Source organism: Magallana gigas, chromosome 5 (assembly GCF_963853765.1).
Source record: "Magallana gigas chromosome 5, xbMagGiga1.1, whole genome shotgun sequence".
NCBI classification, from domain to species: Eukaryota; Metazoa; Mollusca; class Bivalvia; order Ostreida; family Ostreidae; genus Magallana; species Magallana gigas.
Window position 1 is genome coordinate 37,541,434 of NC_088857.1, and position 16,877 is coordinate 37,558,310.

Genomic DNA, 16,877 nt, shown 5'->3' on the forward strand with positions numbered 1-16,877 from the left:
TGAAGCGTACAACCCAAGACAGATCGCTCGTACGTGCACATGCTGGTATAGAATAGGACTTCATGCACTGTGTACAACCAAAGACAGAGTAGGACCCTTTATATTTTTAAAAAAATGTTTAGTGTTGTGAACTACCCTGGAAAGGCCTAACTTCAGGCATTTGTGTTTTAAACATGGGCTGTTAGATGACCTACGTGGTGTACAACTACATCATCACAAAATTTCAGGTCAGCCCAAATTTTCAGGTCAATTCAAATATTCCGGTTTTTCATATTCCTGTGTAAATAATATATTTTAACACTTATATACCTGGAAATATAATAAAAACTCACAAATAGACATTAAAACTGACACAGAACATATAGAAATGTGTCAATTATATATAATTTCAGGTCAGCCCAGATTTTCATGCAGGTCTTTCGTATTCCTGCGTAAATAATTGATCAGTATGATATATTTTAACACTTATATACCTGGAAATATGATTAAAAACTTACAAATAGACATTAATATTGACACAGAACATAGAAATGTATCAATTATATAAAATTTCAGGTCATTTGAAATTTTCAGGTGAATTCAAATTTTCAGGTCTTTCATATTTCTGCTTGAATAACTGGTCATTATGATATTTTTTAAACAAAATTATACCTGGAAATATGATTTAAACCCCCACAAGTAATTTTATTTGATAAAAAGCTTAGAAAAGTATCATTTATATAAAATTTCAGGTCTTTCAGGTCATTAGTATATCAGGTCTTTAGTACGTCCCTGCCTGGCGCCAATTTTAGAGAAAAAAATTTAAGAACAGATAAGAACAAATCGAAAATATAGGTTTATGTTAAATAATTAAATTAGAAGCACAAATTAATTGAAAAATTAGAAAGAAATTATAACATGTATTTTTTTAAATAATCACATAAAAATTAATATAATAGAAAGAGTGTTTTAGCAATTTCGTTTCTCTATTTGCGTATCTTTATCTCGAATTTGTTCTCTTTTGAGTAGATTGTTGTGCATTTGAACATTTATTGTAAGTATAAAAGATTATAGATGGACAATTAATGCACCAGCTACCCCATATTAACTACTGCGATATTAATTTGTAAGGGACTTTGTAACGTTCGAGCTGTCAATGTCTTGTTTTCTTTTAAGAAGTAAATTAAACTTAAAAGTATTTAAACAAAGTTATACACCATTCGGATTGTGATATACAGGTTGGGACCTATCTCCCAATTGGGATATATTAGCTTGTTTGGGATATAATACCCCAAGTGGGATGTAAAATACCATAACTTCTCCTATCTCGTTATCATGAAATGTCTTTTACAAAATTCCAAAAATTCATTTACATATTTATACATCATATTTTTTTTTATTAAGTTCACATGTTGATTTAATTAGATTTGTAATTATCATAGAGATTATAAGTTTTGGACAATAGCCATTTTTTGTGTGACCATTGCTGAGGCCATTTCAGAAGGCTTTTATGTCTTACCAGTACCAGGTCCAGTACAATCTCTTGATTTAGCTATATAGCTTGAAAAAGCTATATAGCTATTCAAAATAGCTTAATTAAGCTTTTTATGTGCAGTTTTTGAAGAAAATATTTATTGCAAGAAATGGACAAAAAATCGCAATTAACTTGCTACTCATATTTGCACAATTGACCATTATAAACTTGACCACAATTAAAGATAGTTTTAACACTGCAGCTTTTAAACACTTATAAGCAAAAAATATATTTCCATTGTTTGGGTAACTGTTAACCACTTTGTGTGCAATGAGGTGTGGATAAGTATGATTTCTTCTCATTGTGATAAATTATTACCAATCAATTATCTTGTTTACCATAACTGACCTCCTTTATATTTCATTCAAGAAGTAACTGTGTGGTCATGAATCAGTTGCCCCAAAACTTTTAGTGCAAAGTCTCTTAAGGAGACGCAAATTGATGAGTACCGATAATCTTCACATACATTGTTCACAGAACAGTTCAAAGCTGAAAACTATCACTGGACTAAAGTGCGATTTTTTATACATACTGATAAAATTACAAATAAAATTAAGAAAAATGTATGACAAAATAGCTAAATGAAGATTCTCTGAATAGCTTAATAAAGCTATTTAGCTTATTCAAGCTATATAGCTAAATCGTGAAATTGTACTGGACCTGAGTACATGTAGTTTATATGTAAATCTAGAACATATGTTCCTTTCACCCTTAATCTTATTTAGGGAGTGTCACGATATATATAATAATTACATAATAAATAAATACATGTATCAGATAATACTCATTTGTTACATGATTTATTTAGTTCATACATTTCAGAGTGAACAAAGAAATGGCAGACTTTGGTTTTGCAAATTTTGGAGATGATGATGACAATGAAGAGGAAGAATTCACTTTTCAAGTAAATGGGATTTGTATCAATTTTAGATTTAATTGCTCAACTTTAATGAATTGTATGAAACACTGTAATGACTCAAATTCTATTTTTTTATTCCATCTATTCATGTTATTATAATAACATATAATTTGTGTATAATGGAGGATATTTTACCACAGTGGAAAAATAAAGTATGTTTGTGTTTGTCACTGAATGTAATTTAAATACATGTACCTGTATATAGATATTTTTCATTTATTTAATTAATTTTTACGGATTTAAAAAAAAAGGCAGAAAACTTGAATATCTAATTTTCAAACTTATTAATTTTAATTTCTCGTTGCATCCATTTGATTGTCCTTTAGGGAGTGACACAGAGGGATGGCTTAATTTTCTTGATTGACTGCTCCAAGTCCATGTTTGACAAGGATGATGAAGACAATGAAGAAGAAGAGTCACATTTCCAACTTTGTTTGAGGGTAAAAATAGATTAAACTTCTTATTTAAATGCTATTTAATTTAGCTTTAAATATTTTTCTGTTTAATGAAATAGCAGGTCATTTTGGCAGTGTGAACATTTGGCTTATTTTGATACTTAATAAATTCCAAACTTTTTCAAAATTAAGGTAATGTACACTGGTAAATTATAAAGCAAAATTTCAAATCACCATAAAAACACCTCAAAATATCTTTAACAGATATTTTATTATGAAAATAGTTGTGAAAATAAATTATACTGGTTTTCATATTAAGAGAAGAAACTGTCAAACAATATGAGTGATTCAATACAAAAGTCCCTGAATGAATGTACCAATGATTGTGTAATTTACTGTTATTTTGGTATTTTCTTAGTGTGCCCAAACCACTTTGCAGAACAAGATTATCAGCAGTGATAAAGATCTTGTAGGGATTGTCTTCTATGGAACTGTAAGAAATGGTCTGATTACATAGTGTAACAAATGAGTTTTTCTTTTACAGCGTACATGTATAATGTCTGCAGTGTACTTTCAACTTCTGAAAATGATTTTTTTGTAGGAAAAGTCCCAGAATCCTAGTGACTTCAAGCATGTCTATGTGTATCAAGTAAGTAAGCCTTGTGTTAATGCACATGTAAGACACAAGTTTTTCATTTCCTCCCCTGTAAGTTATAGAGATGTATGGTCTAAACTATGTTTTAAATGTAAAAAGTTTAGCATAAAACACTTTGAGAGAAAAAAATTGTTATAAGTTCTGTATATTTAGAAGATATCCCTTTAAACATAATGTTTATCATGTCAAGTAGCATTATTCAGATTCCTGAGCTGACATACAACCAACTAAAAAATCAATCAATCTTACCTTTATGATCTTTCAGGGATTAGAGCAACCAGGTGCTGAAAGAATCCTAGAGTTGGAGAACTTGATTGATGGTAAGTGTGCAATGAAGAATTCATAAAAAATTATGTTCTAACATTAGAATCTTAACATCTTGTTATGACTTGTGTCTTCACAAGTTGATATGATTGCCTTATATCATGATATGTTGGTATGACCTACATCATGATATGTTGGTGGGAATTACATGTATATCATATGATGGTATGACCTATATCATGATATAATCTATATATCATGATATGTTAGTATTACTTAAATTGTATATCATGATATATTGGTAGGACCTATATCATGATATGTTGGTAGGACCTATATCATGATATGTTGGTAGGACCTTTATCTTGATATGTTGGTAGGGACTACATAATGATAAGCTGGTAGGCCTTTATCATGATATGTTGGTAGGAATTACATGTATATCATGATATTTTGGTAGGACCTATATCATGATATTTTGGTAGGACCTATATCATGATATGTTGGTAGGACTGATATCATGATATGTTTGTAGGACCTTTATAATGATCTATGAAATATATCATGACATGTTGGTAATACATATACATGTATATCTTGACAACTTTGACTTGTTGATATACTTGACATAATAAATTACAGTATACTGAGTTTCCTGACATATAGCAACATTTCTGTTGAACATGTGACAATACCTTTTGTATTTTAATTTTAATTTTAATTTATTATTATTTTAATTGTTATTTTCTTGTGATTTTCAAAGTGGAGGAATCGCAGGAGTAAGAACTTGCATAAAATAAGAAATTTACAGTGGTTGTATTACAGTGTTACTAATTGAATGTTGTTTATTTTTAGATGGTATGAAAAGTTTTGAGAAAGACTTTGGCCACAACACAGCTTACTCTCTGAATGATGCACTATGGACATGTCAAAATATGTTTGCAAACAGGTCAGTATCTTTTACTTGTCCTCATTAATTGCTTTCTGTATGGAAAACTCACAGCTTTGCATATTAGTAGAGTAAGTGCTTTAGTGGTTAATTTGAATCAGGACTAGGTGCTTTAATGGGTTTTGGCCCACTCACAACAAACTTCGGTCAACACAAACGAAATATCTTCATTTTCTACGCTTTCATCATTTGAAGTTAATTTAGTAGCTTTTTAAAGTGATTAGATTTATTTGCATACACATTTAATCTTGCAGTTCCCAGAAGGTGGGGTTTAAGCGCATCATGCTGTTTACAAATAATGACAATCCTCATGCCGGTGCCCCACAGCTTCAGGTAAGTAATGAGGACCTCAGAAGCTTGTGAACAATGAAAAGTGCTCAAAGAAACGGGCTCTTAAAAGTGAAGGAGCAGCTTGAAGAAGGGATTCTGTCAAAATAGGAAAAGGTTTTAAATGCAGGGGTTTTTTGGAAAGAAGCTAAAAAGATAAAAACATTTTCAATGGAATTGTGTACGAAAGAATGAAAAATATTTTTTAAATATTTTTCATTTTAACCAATTTCCATCTTGAAAATGTACCATCAGTTAAGAGGTTTACCGGTAGTTACTCGGTATTCATTTACGATTGAACAATAATTGATATTTATTGTTCATACAGATTAATATTATATGTATACTTTTCCATGACCTTTTAAGCGCCAAGCCAAAACAAAGGCCGGGGATCTAAAGGAGACAGGAATAGAACTGGAATTGATGCATCTCCAGAAACCCAATGAAAGTTTTGAAGTTGATAAATTTTACAAAGTGAGTCATACTTACATTTGGTTGTAAGAGATTTATACTTGAAAAAAAGAAATATATGTACCAGTATTTCTTATTGTATTGTATGTGTATATTATTAATTGGAGGGAGATATAAAACATTAATGTTAGCCTTTTACTTCTGAGAATAAGCTATGATTTGATGTGTTTATTTGAATAGGACCTGTTATATAGTGCTGATGATGATTTCACAGAACTAGCTAACCCAGCAGAAAGACTAGAGGAACTTCTTACAAGGTACTTGTTGCCTTCATTAAAAGGAAGAAAATGAATACTGTAGCTAAAAATAATTACCGATATACAGGTTTATAGATGAAACTGCACCAAGGAGGGAAAGAATTTTTATGTTTCAAACCTAACATACTTTGTGTAATCAAAGAAAAGCAATAAGAACACTTACTACAAAGAACTTATTTTTAGCCTAGTAAGTTTTAGAATTTTGTAAAGATTTTTTTTTAATTTTAAATTATGAGCAAAATTTTGTTTAGATTTATATGTTTTAATGTAGAAATAAGGCAGAAAATGGCATTTTAAAGCTTTGAAACAAATATTCTTTCTAGGATTCAATATGTTTATGTCTATTATGAATCCATGTATCATTTTTGGTAGTACATGTATGTTTAATTAAATTTGGAAAGGTTGAAAAGCACAAGAAGTGAAAATTCACCATCCAAAATATTAAGATTTGAGTACAGTATACATTATTACATAATACTTGAATTTCAGAAAGTAATTGAAACATATTGTTTGTGAAATTGCAGAGTTCGATCAAAAGATCACAAGAAAAGAGCCTTAAGAAGAATTCCTTTGACCCTCGGACCTGGACTTGAATTAGGAGTGGGAGTGTAAGTACATGCATAAACATAAGTAAGAGACAGGGCTTGAAAAAGCATAACAGTAATATGATGGATGAAAATAGGCCGGGCTTTAATTAGATATGGGAGTTCATGATTAAAATAGGGTTTAGAACTGTTTCTCTGTAAGTATAACTCGATTATAGCGAAGTCCAAGGGACTATGGAATTTACTTCGTTATATCTGTAATTCGTTATATCCGTATAACGAATTCGTAATTATAACTATTAATAGCAAATTTACTATATACATGTTTTCTTTCACTAGACTGTAACTTTTGTTAATTAAGGCTTAAAATAAAAATACATCGCTTTGATATACGTTTTACTGTAATGAGGTTGCTTCTTAAATGATTTGTATGCATATAATCTATTACAGTAACACTCGTTTAGTACGAACACGAATATTGCGAATTCACGGATATAGCAAAGTCATCTTGGATCCCCAGCTATGTAAATTTAATGAATTTCTTATATGGTTATAACGAATTACGGATATAACGAAGTAATTTCTTATGTCCCAGTGACTTCGTTATAACCGAGTTTTGCTGTACCAATAGATACAGTTATACTGGCAGGGACTTCTACTTGAGTTTGAAGTAAATAGATGTGAAATATACATATTAAATGAGACAAGTTTATTTGTTTGTTTATTGCAGGTACACACTTGTCCGTCCTTGTTATAAACCCACAGCTGTCAAGTTATCCAGGAACACCAATGAAGAACTCAAAACTCACTCCAAGACCTATCTTAGGGTGAGTGGGACTTTGAAATGAGTGGAATTTATTGTGGATTCATCAAAATTTGTAGTAACTTAATACGTGGATTTTATGGGTATCCCTCATGTAAAAGATACTGTAGCAAGTCATGAAGCGCATTGGAATCTACAAAATTAGTACAATGTAATGAGAAACCTGTAAAATGTTTTTTTTTTTTTTATCATTGTTTGTAGGAAACTGGTGAGGTGTTGATGCCACAGGACTTGAAGAAAGCACAGACTTACGGAGGAAAAAGGATCAGCTTTGAAAACGATGAAATTAATCAGATCAAAAACTTTGGAGAGACAGGTAAGATGAGTAATTTACGAAAAAATAATTAATTTATATGATAGCCATTTAGGTCATTAATCTTAATTATAGAATTCACAAATACTTCCATTCCATAGCTCATATTTAAGCTGGAAAAATAGGTTCAAAATATTGTAATTTCTGCACATTTATTTCAATAAAAATTTAGACATTAAATGGAGGTATACTATGTATTGGTCATTTCAGGCTTCAAACTAATGGGATTCAAGCCTTCCAGTCTTCTAAAGAAATACTATCACGTAAAACCAGCACAGTTTATTTATCCAGATGAAACGGTAAATGCCTGCAAAGATACTTTAATACAAGATTTGAAATCATCATAGATGTATATTTATTGGTTGTAATTGTAGGGTTCTCATATGTTTTGTTGTTCTTCATTTTTGGTTCATCTCTCCTTTGCATCAATGATATTGGGAATATTACTGTCATGGGACCTACATGTAAATCCAAGTTCTTATCTCTTCAGACTATTACAGGCAGTACAACATTGTTCACTGCTTTACTCAAAAAGTCGCTAGAAAGGGACGTAACTGCCATCTGCAAATACATCAGCGGCAAGAACTTCCCTCCACGCTTTGTGGCTCTTGTACCCCAGGTAAACTTGTAGCAATACAGTAAAATACAGTTACGGTGAACCAGCAGAAGCGAAACTTATCGAGTCATTATAAACAAAAAAATGTTATATGCAAACAGTTCATGATAAAATAAAAATTAAAGAGAATTGACTTAACCATAAGCATACATTTGTTATGTGTTCATTGTAACCATATTTTGCTGCATCTCTTGACTATTGCTTTTTGAAAATTATAGATGACTAATTTTAATTTATTTTGATGGTTTTAGGAAGAGGAATTTGATAAACAGAATGTACAGATTTCACCTCCTGGATTTCATGTGATTTATCTCCCTTTTGCTGACGATTTCAGAAAAGTCAAATTTGAGGAGCAGCCAAAAGGTGAAACAAAACAAAAATTTAAAAGATTCTTTGTAAAATTGAAATATTTTATTCAAATTATATTGTTACAAATGCAAATTTTAAGTTAAAAAAAATATTCTACATGTAATGGCATTACCTTATAATCAACATGCCATTGAATTTTGGTACATTAATCCCATTTTTTAGCTGAAAATGTAAAAGAACGCACTGGTTAATATTATACTTATTGTTTCATATACAAAATTAATGCAACAATGAAGTGTAAGTACCATTGATTTTTATCGATAACTTTTGCCTCCTAAGATAACAGACATTAAGAAATTTTGTCAGTTTTCAAATGCTAAATATTTATCATGGAAAGAAGTGTATACCAATACAAAATGAGCATGGACATTATTCTTTACATTTCAGCGGGGTCTGAGCAGGTTGAAAAGGCCAAGGAGATGATCAAGAAGATGAAATTTACATTTAACAGCGAGAACTTTGAGAACCCGTCCCTGCAGAAGTACTGGAGGAACATTGAGGCCCTGGCCCTGGACCGAACAGCTCCGGAGGAGGTGGAGGACTTCACTTGTAAGTATCCTAGTGGTGTATAGAGTGAAAGCTGAACACAACTCATTGATAGATATACAACATACTGAGCACAACTTGGAAATAAGCATACAGCATACCTATAGATTGTCCCAAGTTACATTTCTATCCATATTTGCTTGATAATCTAATATTCATGTATGCCTTTGTATCCAAAATGCATCATTTTATTAAAATAACAAAAGCCCCAAATGTTTTTTCTTTGAAATTCCTCCTCAGGATTCAATATACAGCTAAAATTGAAAAGCACCCAAATGATAATGTTGTAAAGTGGTTTACAAATTGTTTAAGGGAATTTTATATGGAAAAATCTGGCAACTTTTATCTATTTGGATGTTCTCAGTACACCTTGCAGAACTTTTTATCAGAACATATTGCATGAACATGTACTGGTAGAATTTCTCTGTAGTTACAAACCATGAATATTGAGCAAGTTTCAGACTTTTCAGTCTGCTTAATGAAAATCATTTTATTTTTAGTACCTGATGATGAAAGAATGTTAAAGAGGGCAGGAGAAGCTATTGATAACTTTAAAGACATGGTGTTTCCAAGTGGATATGAACCAGGGGCCAAAAAGAGGGTAATTTCTGAGATTTTAGATTGCAGTTCTGTGAATAATTTTTTGAAATACACTTCTTAAAGTGTATAAATAATAAATAATATTTATAAAAAAAATTGAGTATTTAATCTGCTTGGAATGCTTCTTGCTATTTTACAGGGATAATATTTACTTGCATTTCTTTAGGAATTGACATTACTGTAAACCTTTACTTTGAATTGCAGAAAGCAGGAGGGGCCACAGGGAATGCGGCAGCTAAAAAAGCCAAAACTGCGGATGCATCTGCGTCCATTGATGTCAAGAAGGAAGCAGAGGAAGGGAGGGTAACTGTCGATTTCTTTGTTTTGGTATTTCTTTAGTTAACATTGAGATGTTGATTCCTTTAAAAATCTCTGTAAATTTGAGGATTGAAGGCATTATGGTTGGAATATATCATTGTACATGTAAGTGTTCTAATGCCAGTATGCATGTTCATGCATGTAGAAACGTAGTAAGCAATTCTTGGGGAAATTTTGACCAATTTGTATGTCAGCCAACCATCGACACCAATGGCATTGTGATAAAAGATACTGTTCATGTACTGTCACTTATTTTGGAAATATTTTCTTTCAGCTGGGGAAGTTGACTGTGGCGGTTTTGAAGGAGATTGTGAAGAAAGAGAAGATCACCGCCTCCGGTACCAAGAAAGCAGACCTGATTGATGCCATTAATGACCATTTTGGAGTGTAACAGGAAGACACTAAAGCAGATTGGTTTCCATATAGAGAGACAGAGAGGCTTTCATACTCCACTTATTTGTAGCAGATGACTTCAGTGTTAATTGTTCATAGAGAAAATAAAGGCAAAAGCTGTCTTCTTTCTTGGAATGTACACTTTTCCATCAACACTGAAAAAACTCTCAGAATCAAGTTCACTGTAATTCTTTTTTGTTTGTTCCAATTTTAGGAATGTGTATAAAGCTTCATTTCATAGTAGATCGTGAGTAAATGCATTTACATAAAAAAGCTTCTGTTATTTTTTTTAATCATTTATCAGAGAAGACGAACAAGCATGTACAGAAGGCAGCTTTACACTGAATGTACATAGTGTATTTTCACTTGGTTATTCAATGAATACATTGTATGTTAAAATCATTCATTTTAGTGAGCAAAAATCTTCATGGATGAGGGGAAACAATTTATAGTGCTTGGATCATTAATATTCCTGGGGGTGGGGGTGGAAAGTTGATTTGTGGGGTTAGATTTTATTTTGCACCTATGGTATAGAATAAAGATTAACTGTGAACACTACAGTCATAATAAGAGCAATTTTGAGGGTTATTTCAAAATAGATAATCTTTAAATCAATTTCCTTCTAACACAAAACAGGAATACTGGAGAGGAATAAACACTTATGTAATGGAAACGTCTCAAGTGGAATACACATAATGAATATTTATTTCTGGCCCATGAACTCTTAAATTTTTGTTAAAACTTAAAATTATGTATGTTGTTGTTTCCCTTTTTCAAAGAAAAATCCTTAAGATTATGAAAGATTTTGCCAGTTTTAATGCTATAGCTTTTATTTGCAATTACTTCATTTCGCGTTTATCAGACATATATAAACTGGTCCACAACGACTTATTTTCGTGATAAAGAAGAAGACTGTCTGAAAAACTAGAAACATTTAACGACTGGTTTTTGCAATAAATATTAACAATGATGAGGCTATTGGGAACCGCGCGAAAATTTCACGCACAAGAAAAAAGTTGGTTAACAGTTTTACCTAGGGACTTCGACACCGATCCTCCATTCTATGCTGTATTGAACCTATCTACATATCTATTATATCTAAATGTTCATTGTCAAACAGGGTATCTTAGTTTGGTTGAACATCAACTTGTAATCTACATTTCATGGGATTGACTCTGAATTGGGGTTGTTATTGTTGGGGTTTTTCATCACAATATCACCTTTGTTATCCATTTTGAAATGCATCTAATGGCTTAAAATGGAAGATGTTGAAAAATGCTAAGAATTTGAATAGGGTTCGCTTTCATAATTTCCCATTAATCAGACAAGCAACTGTGTTGCGCTGCTAAAAAAAAACTACTTCCCTATTGTATTTGATAGTAGAATGATGTTATTTTAAAGCATGTGAAAACCAGGATGTGTCCTAACACTTAACACAGGATATCGACACTCCTTTCGTACAGGGGGAACAGTTCAAGAACACCATGTGGTTATCCACAGGGATTTGCAAAATTTTTATAACACATTTATTTCCTGGACCTTCTTTTAAGATAGAAAAAAATGTATATAACGGCTACTTACTTTATATGCAAAAATGTAAACATCAAAGTTATAGCCATTTCTGTAGTTTAGCATTTGTATTTTGATGTCTTGATTTGATTTGATTTTTTTTTTTTTTTTTATAAATTTTGAAATCACTTTATGGAGGCTTTGGTAATACTGTATGTACATGTATATGGTTAATTGGTTATATATATTTTATTGATATTACAAAAAGTTAAATAACCCCACCAATTCTTTATAATAGAACTATTTTAACAAGGCCTTCGGCTTTCAGTAGGATGTAACCGCGTCAAAATAGAACCATTTTAACAAGACCTTGGACTTGTAACTATATATTTCTTGCGTCTTAAAATGACGCTGGTTTCAAGCGAAATATACACCGATTGCGTAGTCTTAATTTAAAATGGCCAGCAATGAAATAAACAGGCCTACGTCACAATGCTAGCTGTTTGACACAACTACCCAAAGTCCAAGCTCTAGTTAAAATGGTTCTAAGTTAAAAATGATGCTGGTTTCAAGGGAAATATACACCGATTGCGTTGTCGTAACTCAAAAGCCAGACAGATCGTGTTGATTTCAGAGAGCCAAGGCTGAATGGCCAGCAATGAAATAGACAGGCCTGGTTGAAAGGACTACCCAAAGTCCAAGTTTATGTTAAAATGGTTCTAAAGTATAAAAAAGAGGGGGGGGGGGTAAAACATTTTTTAGTTAAAATAATTTTAAACATTAATACTAGTAAATCAAGGATGACTTACTGACCCAATTATTACACTGCAGTGACCCGACCTTTGAAATTGTTTTTATGAGTATTTGTGTTTAAAAAAATTAAATCAACCATCTCTAGGTAAACTCAACAGATACTTTTCTAAATTTGATTTAAAAATTCAATAACCAATACATAATCGACCTATGCAAACTATAATCTTTTTAATTCTACTCACGATCGCAAATAATAGCAACAAATTATTTAAGATTTGCCTTTAGTAAATTTGTTTTTGCTAACCATAACATAGAAAAGTATTTTTAAGGGTTCATAAAATTACTACACAAAAACTATATCTAGCCTGTTTGAACGAAAAATAAATCAAACACTTTAAATATGAGTAAAACACTAAAAATCGAACCACCCGCAGAAAGCTCGTTCGAAACACCTGTTAATAGTTTGTTAAAAGATTAAGAAGATGGGTGAATAAGGCGTGTAAACTGCCTATATGGGGATAGATAAGATACCATAAAATTAAGTATGAACAGAGACATAAATAACATTATTGTTATTTATGTCTCTGGTATGAACAAATCTCATAATTTCTTTCTAAATCATTGAAAACAATGTACATTTACCATAACATCGATATATAACCTTTAAATATGTTAAATATTTAGAATAGGTTGATTTAAACCTGCGTATGCGTGTCAAAACCTCCAAATAGTGTCATTTTTAGAACTTCAATGCCTTTTCTTTCAAACCCCTGTCACACGGGGCTGCGTCCTTACGGCGATCCCGCTGCGTCCTTAAATAATGTAAAACGCCATGGTAAACGCAGTAGAGTCTCCTACAGCGCCGTAACAACGCAACGGCATCTTCGACCGTCGCGGTGGGATCGCCTTGAACATTTTAGAACCCCATGCGACGGCGCGCACTTACAACATGCACAAAGTACGCACAGTGGCTCTGCGTTCTGATAAACATGCCGTAGAAGCGTAGTGAGGTCGCCGTGACAGCGCTGTATGATCTCCAACAGCGCCAGGAGAGCTCCGTCGGCGCGCTCAAGGAACGCAGCTAATCGCAGTGTAGACGCAGTGGCAAGTCAATTGCGCTTGAACGGAGACCTCACGGAGTCCTTTGGGATCTCACTGCGTCTCTATCGCGTTCTCACTGCGCATCCACAGCGTTTGAACAAGTTGTTTTTAATTTGGCTGCGTTCACACAGTGACCACAATGAGCTGCTGCGTTCATCGCGCTCTCGTGGCGTTCCTTCTGCGTTTGTACCGCGCTCCCACGGCGTTTCTAGTGTGTTGTCATCAAGACCACGAAAACTCGAACAATGGTTGTTGTACAATTGCAAGCGGTGTAATAATTATCAAACTGGATGTAGATGACTATGTAAAAAGTAGCATTTGCTAATATTCCAAGACCTATCAATGGAATTCATGCCATTTGGTTCTGATGTTTTCACACCTTTTCTATGTTTTGTAACAACTAATAGCGGATCTTTTTTGTAGACCTGACTACTAAGGGTTTTGTCCTAGTACTTCACAAATTGTTTAGAAGTAGTTATGTTTCAATTACAATGTACCTTTTCAAAAATCAAAGCAATTTTTTAATCATTTATTTACTATAGTCTGTCCCAAGTTATTGCTCCATCACTTTTTGATGATTTTTAATAAAAATACACATACCTGTGAAAGACATACAATTGAAATCGATGAAAGGAAATATATCCAAGATATCTTCATTGAACAATTATCCCTTTTCACTCATAAAATTTCACAGGAACGAAAACAATTTTCTTACGGAGATTTGTAATGGGAAATGTTTACATCTTTTCTCCATTCGGAATAAACTCGGAATACATCGCGCAATTTTTTAACATTATCATCCGGGCTTATTAATGGCTGATGCAATGCAAAATCTCCGTAGACTTTCAATTTTTTGATGTGTATTGAAACCTAAAGCGGTAGAGGGGGCGTTTCAAAACAGATAATCTGGACATTTTTCAAATTAGTGGATGAGCGTAGTTTGAGCACAAAAGTATTTACTATCATTGAAACATCAAGCAAAAAGCGGTGGAAGCAAAAACTCGGGACAGAGTATAGTTGTAAATTCTTGTTTGTTTCCCATATAATTGTAAAAACTAATATTAACCTACCAAGAAGTAAAGAACGTCTTGTGCACGCAGTCAGCGCGCAGAGCACGCCGTGGACGCGCGGTAAAAACTCTTAGCACGTCATGAGCGCTCGGCGGAGACTCGACAAGAGCGCAGTTAATCGCCAAGTAGAACTCCGTGGAAACGCAGTTACACGACGTGGGAGTTCCGTATGAACGCCTCGGTCGCCGTCAGGACGCCGTGACATCTCCTCTTGTAAAATTTTCAAATAAAACTGTACATTTTTTCTGAATTTTCCTTGCGATCCTACGGCGATTCCATGAATTTCACAACGCCGTGAACACGCCGTGGGGACGCAGCTTGGTGTTACAGGGCCTTTATAGAGTGGGTCTGGGCTCCATATGTTTGTCATAGTCTATATAAGGTTTAAAGGATTTCAAACCGATTTCAATCAACAAAAACGTGTAGAGATGACCCACTATACTTTTAAACGTTTTAGAGAAATACTACAAGTCCGTAAATTCGTGGTTGAAGTTGCATTTAGCATTAAACAATGAAGTTTGTTGTGACTGAAATGGCTCAGTGGTTAGAGCACCAGACATTAGGTGACAGTATAGAGTTAGGGTTTTTAGGTTGTGGATTCGATACCACCAAAACTTCAGATTTTATTTTTTTTCTTATCGTTTGTTAAAATATTAAAAACTGAGTGTAGTTAGATGTTGTGCTTTTGTAAACTTGTAATATAACATCATCTAGTATATTTGGTTGGAAAAAAATTAATTTGAAATTGTTTTTTACGACAAAACCAAATGATCATTTGCGCTCTTGTTCCCCCATCTTCTTATAAGAGAAAAAATGGAATATGGCAGCACAGCAGTTAAATTTTATGATATCATTTCAATGCAAACTCTTCTATAATGTCTAAGGACGTATGAGCACACATCGCGTACTTTTCTATTATACAAGTGTTGGGTTTTTTTTTATCCCCTGTGAAATAACTATTGATGCAGCACACGTTTTATTGTGTCATTCAAACGTTTAAAATTTCACAACACATGTTGTATGATAATTACATACCTTCAATTGACACATTTTTGTTTGTTTGACAATAAAATGGATTGTCAGGTGTAAACAGCTTGATTTTATCGCGCGAGTTCGTGATCGGGCAAAAAATTTAATTGATGACCAATTGATAGGTTCATTTAAATATACAGGCAAAAAAATTACATAAATATAGTGCACTGACATATATAAATTAACCAAGGCGAAGACATAACTAATCAAATTCGTCTTTTCTCATAATTTAAAATTTCTGCCTGAATTGTCAATATCTTTAATCGGATACTTCCGAGGAAAATACATCATGCATCCAAAATTATAACTTAGCAACAATCAACATATACTTTGGCCAGTGACGTCATAAATGGTTTGAACAATAAGGCCTTTTTTGAAGAAAAAAAAGTTTGCATATTGACGTGGTTGTTTGATGTTTTTTAAGCGAAACAAAATAATAGACTGAAAACAAACTTTTGTGACCTGGTGTTCTAACGATGCAAATATTCTCATGATCAAATTAACGATAGATGATATTGAGATCGAGCAGATACATACAAAAGTGAAGAACAACAAATAAATACATTTAATGTATAATACCAACATGGTCATCTGTTGTATATTTCTTTTTATTTCAACACTGACAATGACGCCAGAGGAGAAAAGACTAATCGAGTACAGTTTAGAATTTGTAAAAAGGTAGAGACTGGAACTTCGGAGTTGGAGCGTTATTTAACAGTTTCAATCAATTTTCGCAATATGCATTCTTCTACGATACGAAAAGTCGCAAAACAATAACGTTATGGAAAATATTGTAATTCTAAAGGTGATGTTTCAAGAGACGCAACATTTGCATGTGAAGACTACCACAGTCAGAACTTGAATATAGCTGCTATCCGGGTCCATAAGAAGGTCAGAAATATAATATTTTTCCAGACATAACATAGCACACTGTGTGTGGAATATAAACTGGATGGATCATATCAGTGCATGGTGGATCCAGGATTTGTTTTAAGGGGGTCCGGAGCGGCCGGGGTCTGGGGGCCGCCTTAAGGCTGCCAGAAGCTCCCGGGTTTTGGAGGTCTTTTAAGACACTTTTATGAGCTATTCTAGTTAAACTTGACATATTATAAGAACGATGATAACAACAAAACTGATTT

At 32.9% G+C, this 16,877-nt stretch overlaps 1 protein-coding gene across 4 annotated transcripts; it reads left to right on the plus strand.

Moving 5' to 3' along the window:
• The first annotated feature begins 47 nt into the window (after positions 1–47).
• On the plus strand, positions 48–10,675 carry LOC105339795 (X-ray repair cross-complementing protein 5). 4 transcript variants are annotated; one of them, XM_066084955.1, is made up of 20 exons: positions 48–88; positions 2,336–2,417; positions 2,759–2,872; positions 3,246–3,320; positions 3,429–3,476; positions 3,748–3,802; positions 4,602–4,695; positions 4,950–5,028; positions 5,389–5,496; positions 5,674–5,750; positions 6,275–6,358; positions 7,026–7,122; positions 7,320–7,434; positions 7,642–7,730; positions 7,922–8,050; positions 8,299–8,410; positions 8,804–8,965; positions 9,463–9,563; positions 9,767–9,865; positions 10,155–10,675. In XM_066084955.1, the coding sequence occupies exons 1-20, from the start codon at positions 63–65 to the stop codon at positions 10,269–10,271; spliced, it is 1,863 nt and encodes a 620-aa protein (XP_065941027.1). In that variant the 5' UTR covers positions 48–62; the 3' UTR covers positions 10,272–10,675. The 4 variants fall into 4 exon arrangements, with proteins under 4 accessions (XP_065941027.1, XP_065941029.1, XP_065941028.1 ...); XM_066084957.1 differs by lacking the exon at positions 48–88 and adding an exon at positions 959–1,033; XM_066084956.1 differs by lacking the exon at positions 48–88 and adding an exon at positions 1,015–1,033 and having other exon boundaries at positions 2,322–2,417.
• The last annotated feature ends 6,202 nt before the right edge of the window (positions 10,676–16,877 follow it).

Excerpts from the sequence above, each read along its gene's own strand:
- LOC105339795 (XM_066084954.1), top strand. The coding sequence starts at position 1,065 with ATGCACCAGCTACCCCATATTAACTACTGCGATATTAATTT. Across the intron at positions 5,029-5,388 it reads CCGGTGCCCCACAGCTTCAG|CGCCAAGCCAAAACAAAGGC; the intron begins GTAAGTAATGAG and ends TGACCTTTTAAG. Across the intron at positions 5,751-6,274 it reads CTAGAGGAACTTCTTACAAG|AGTTCGATCAAAAGATCACA; the intron begins GTACTTGTTGCC and ends GTGAAATTGCAG.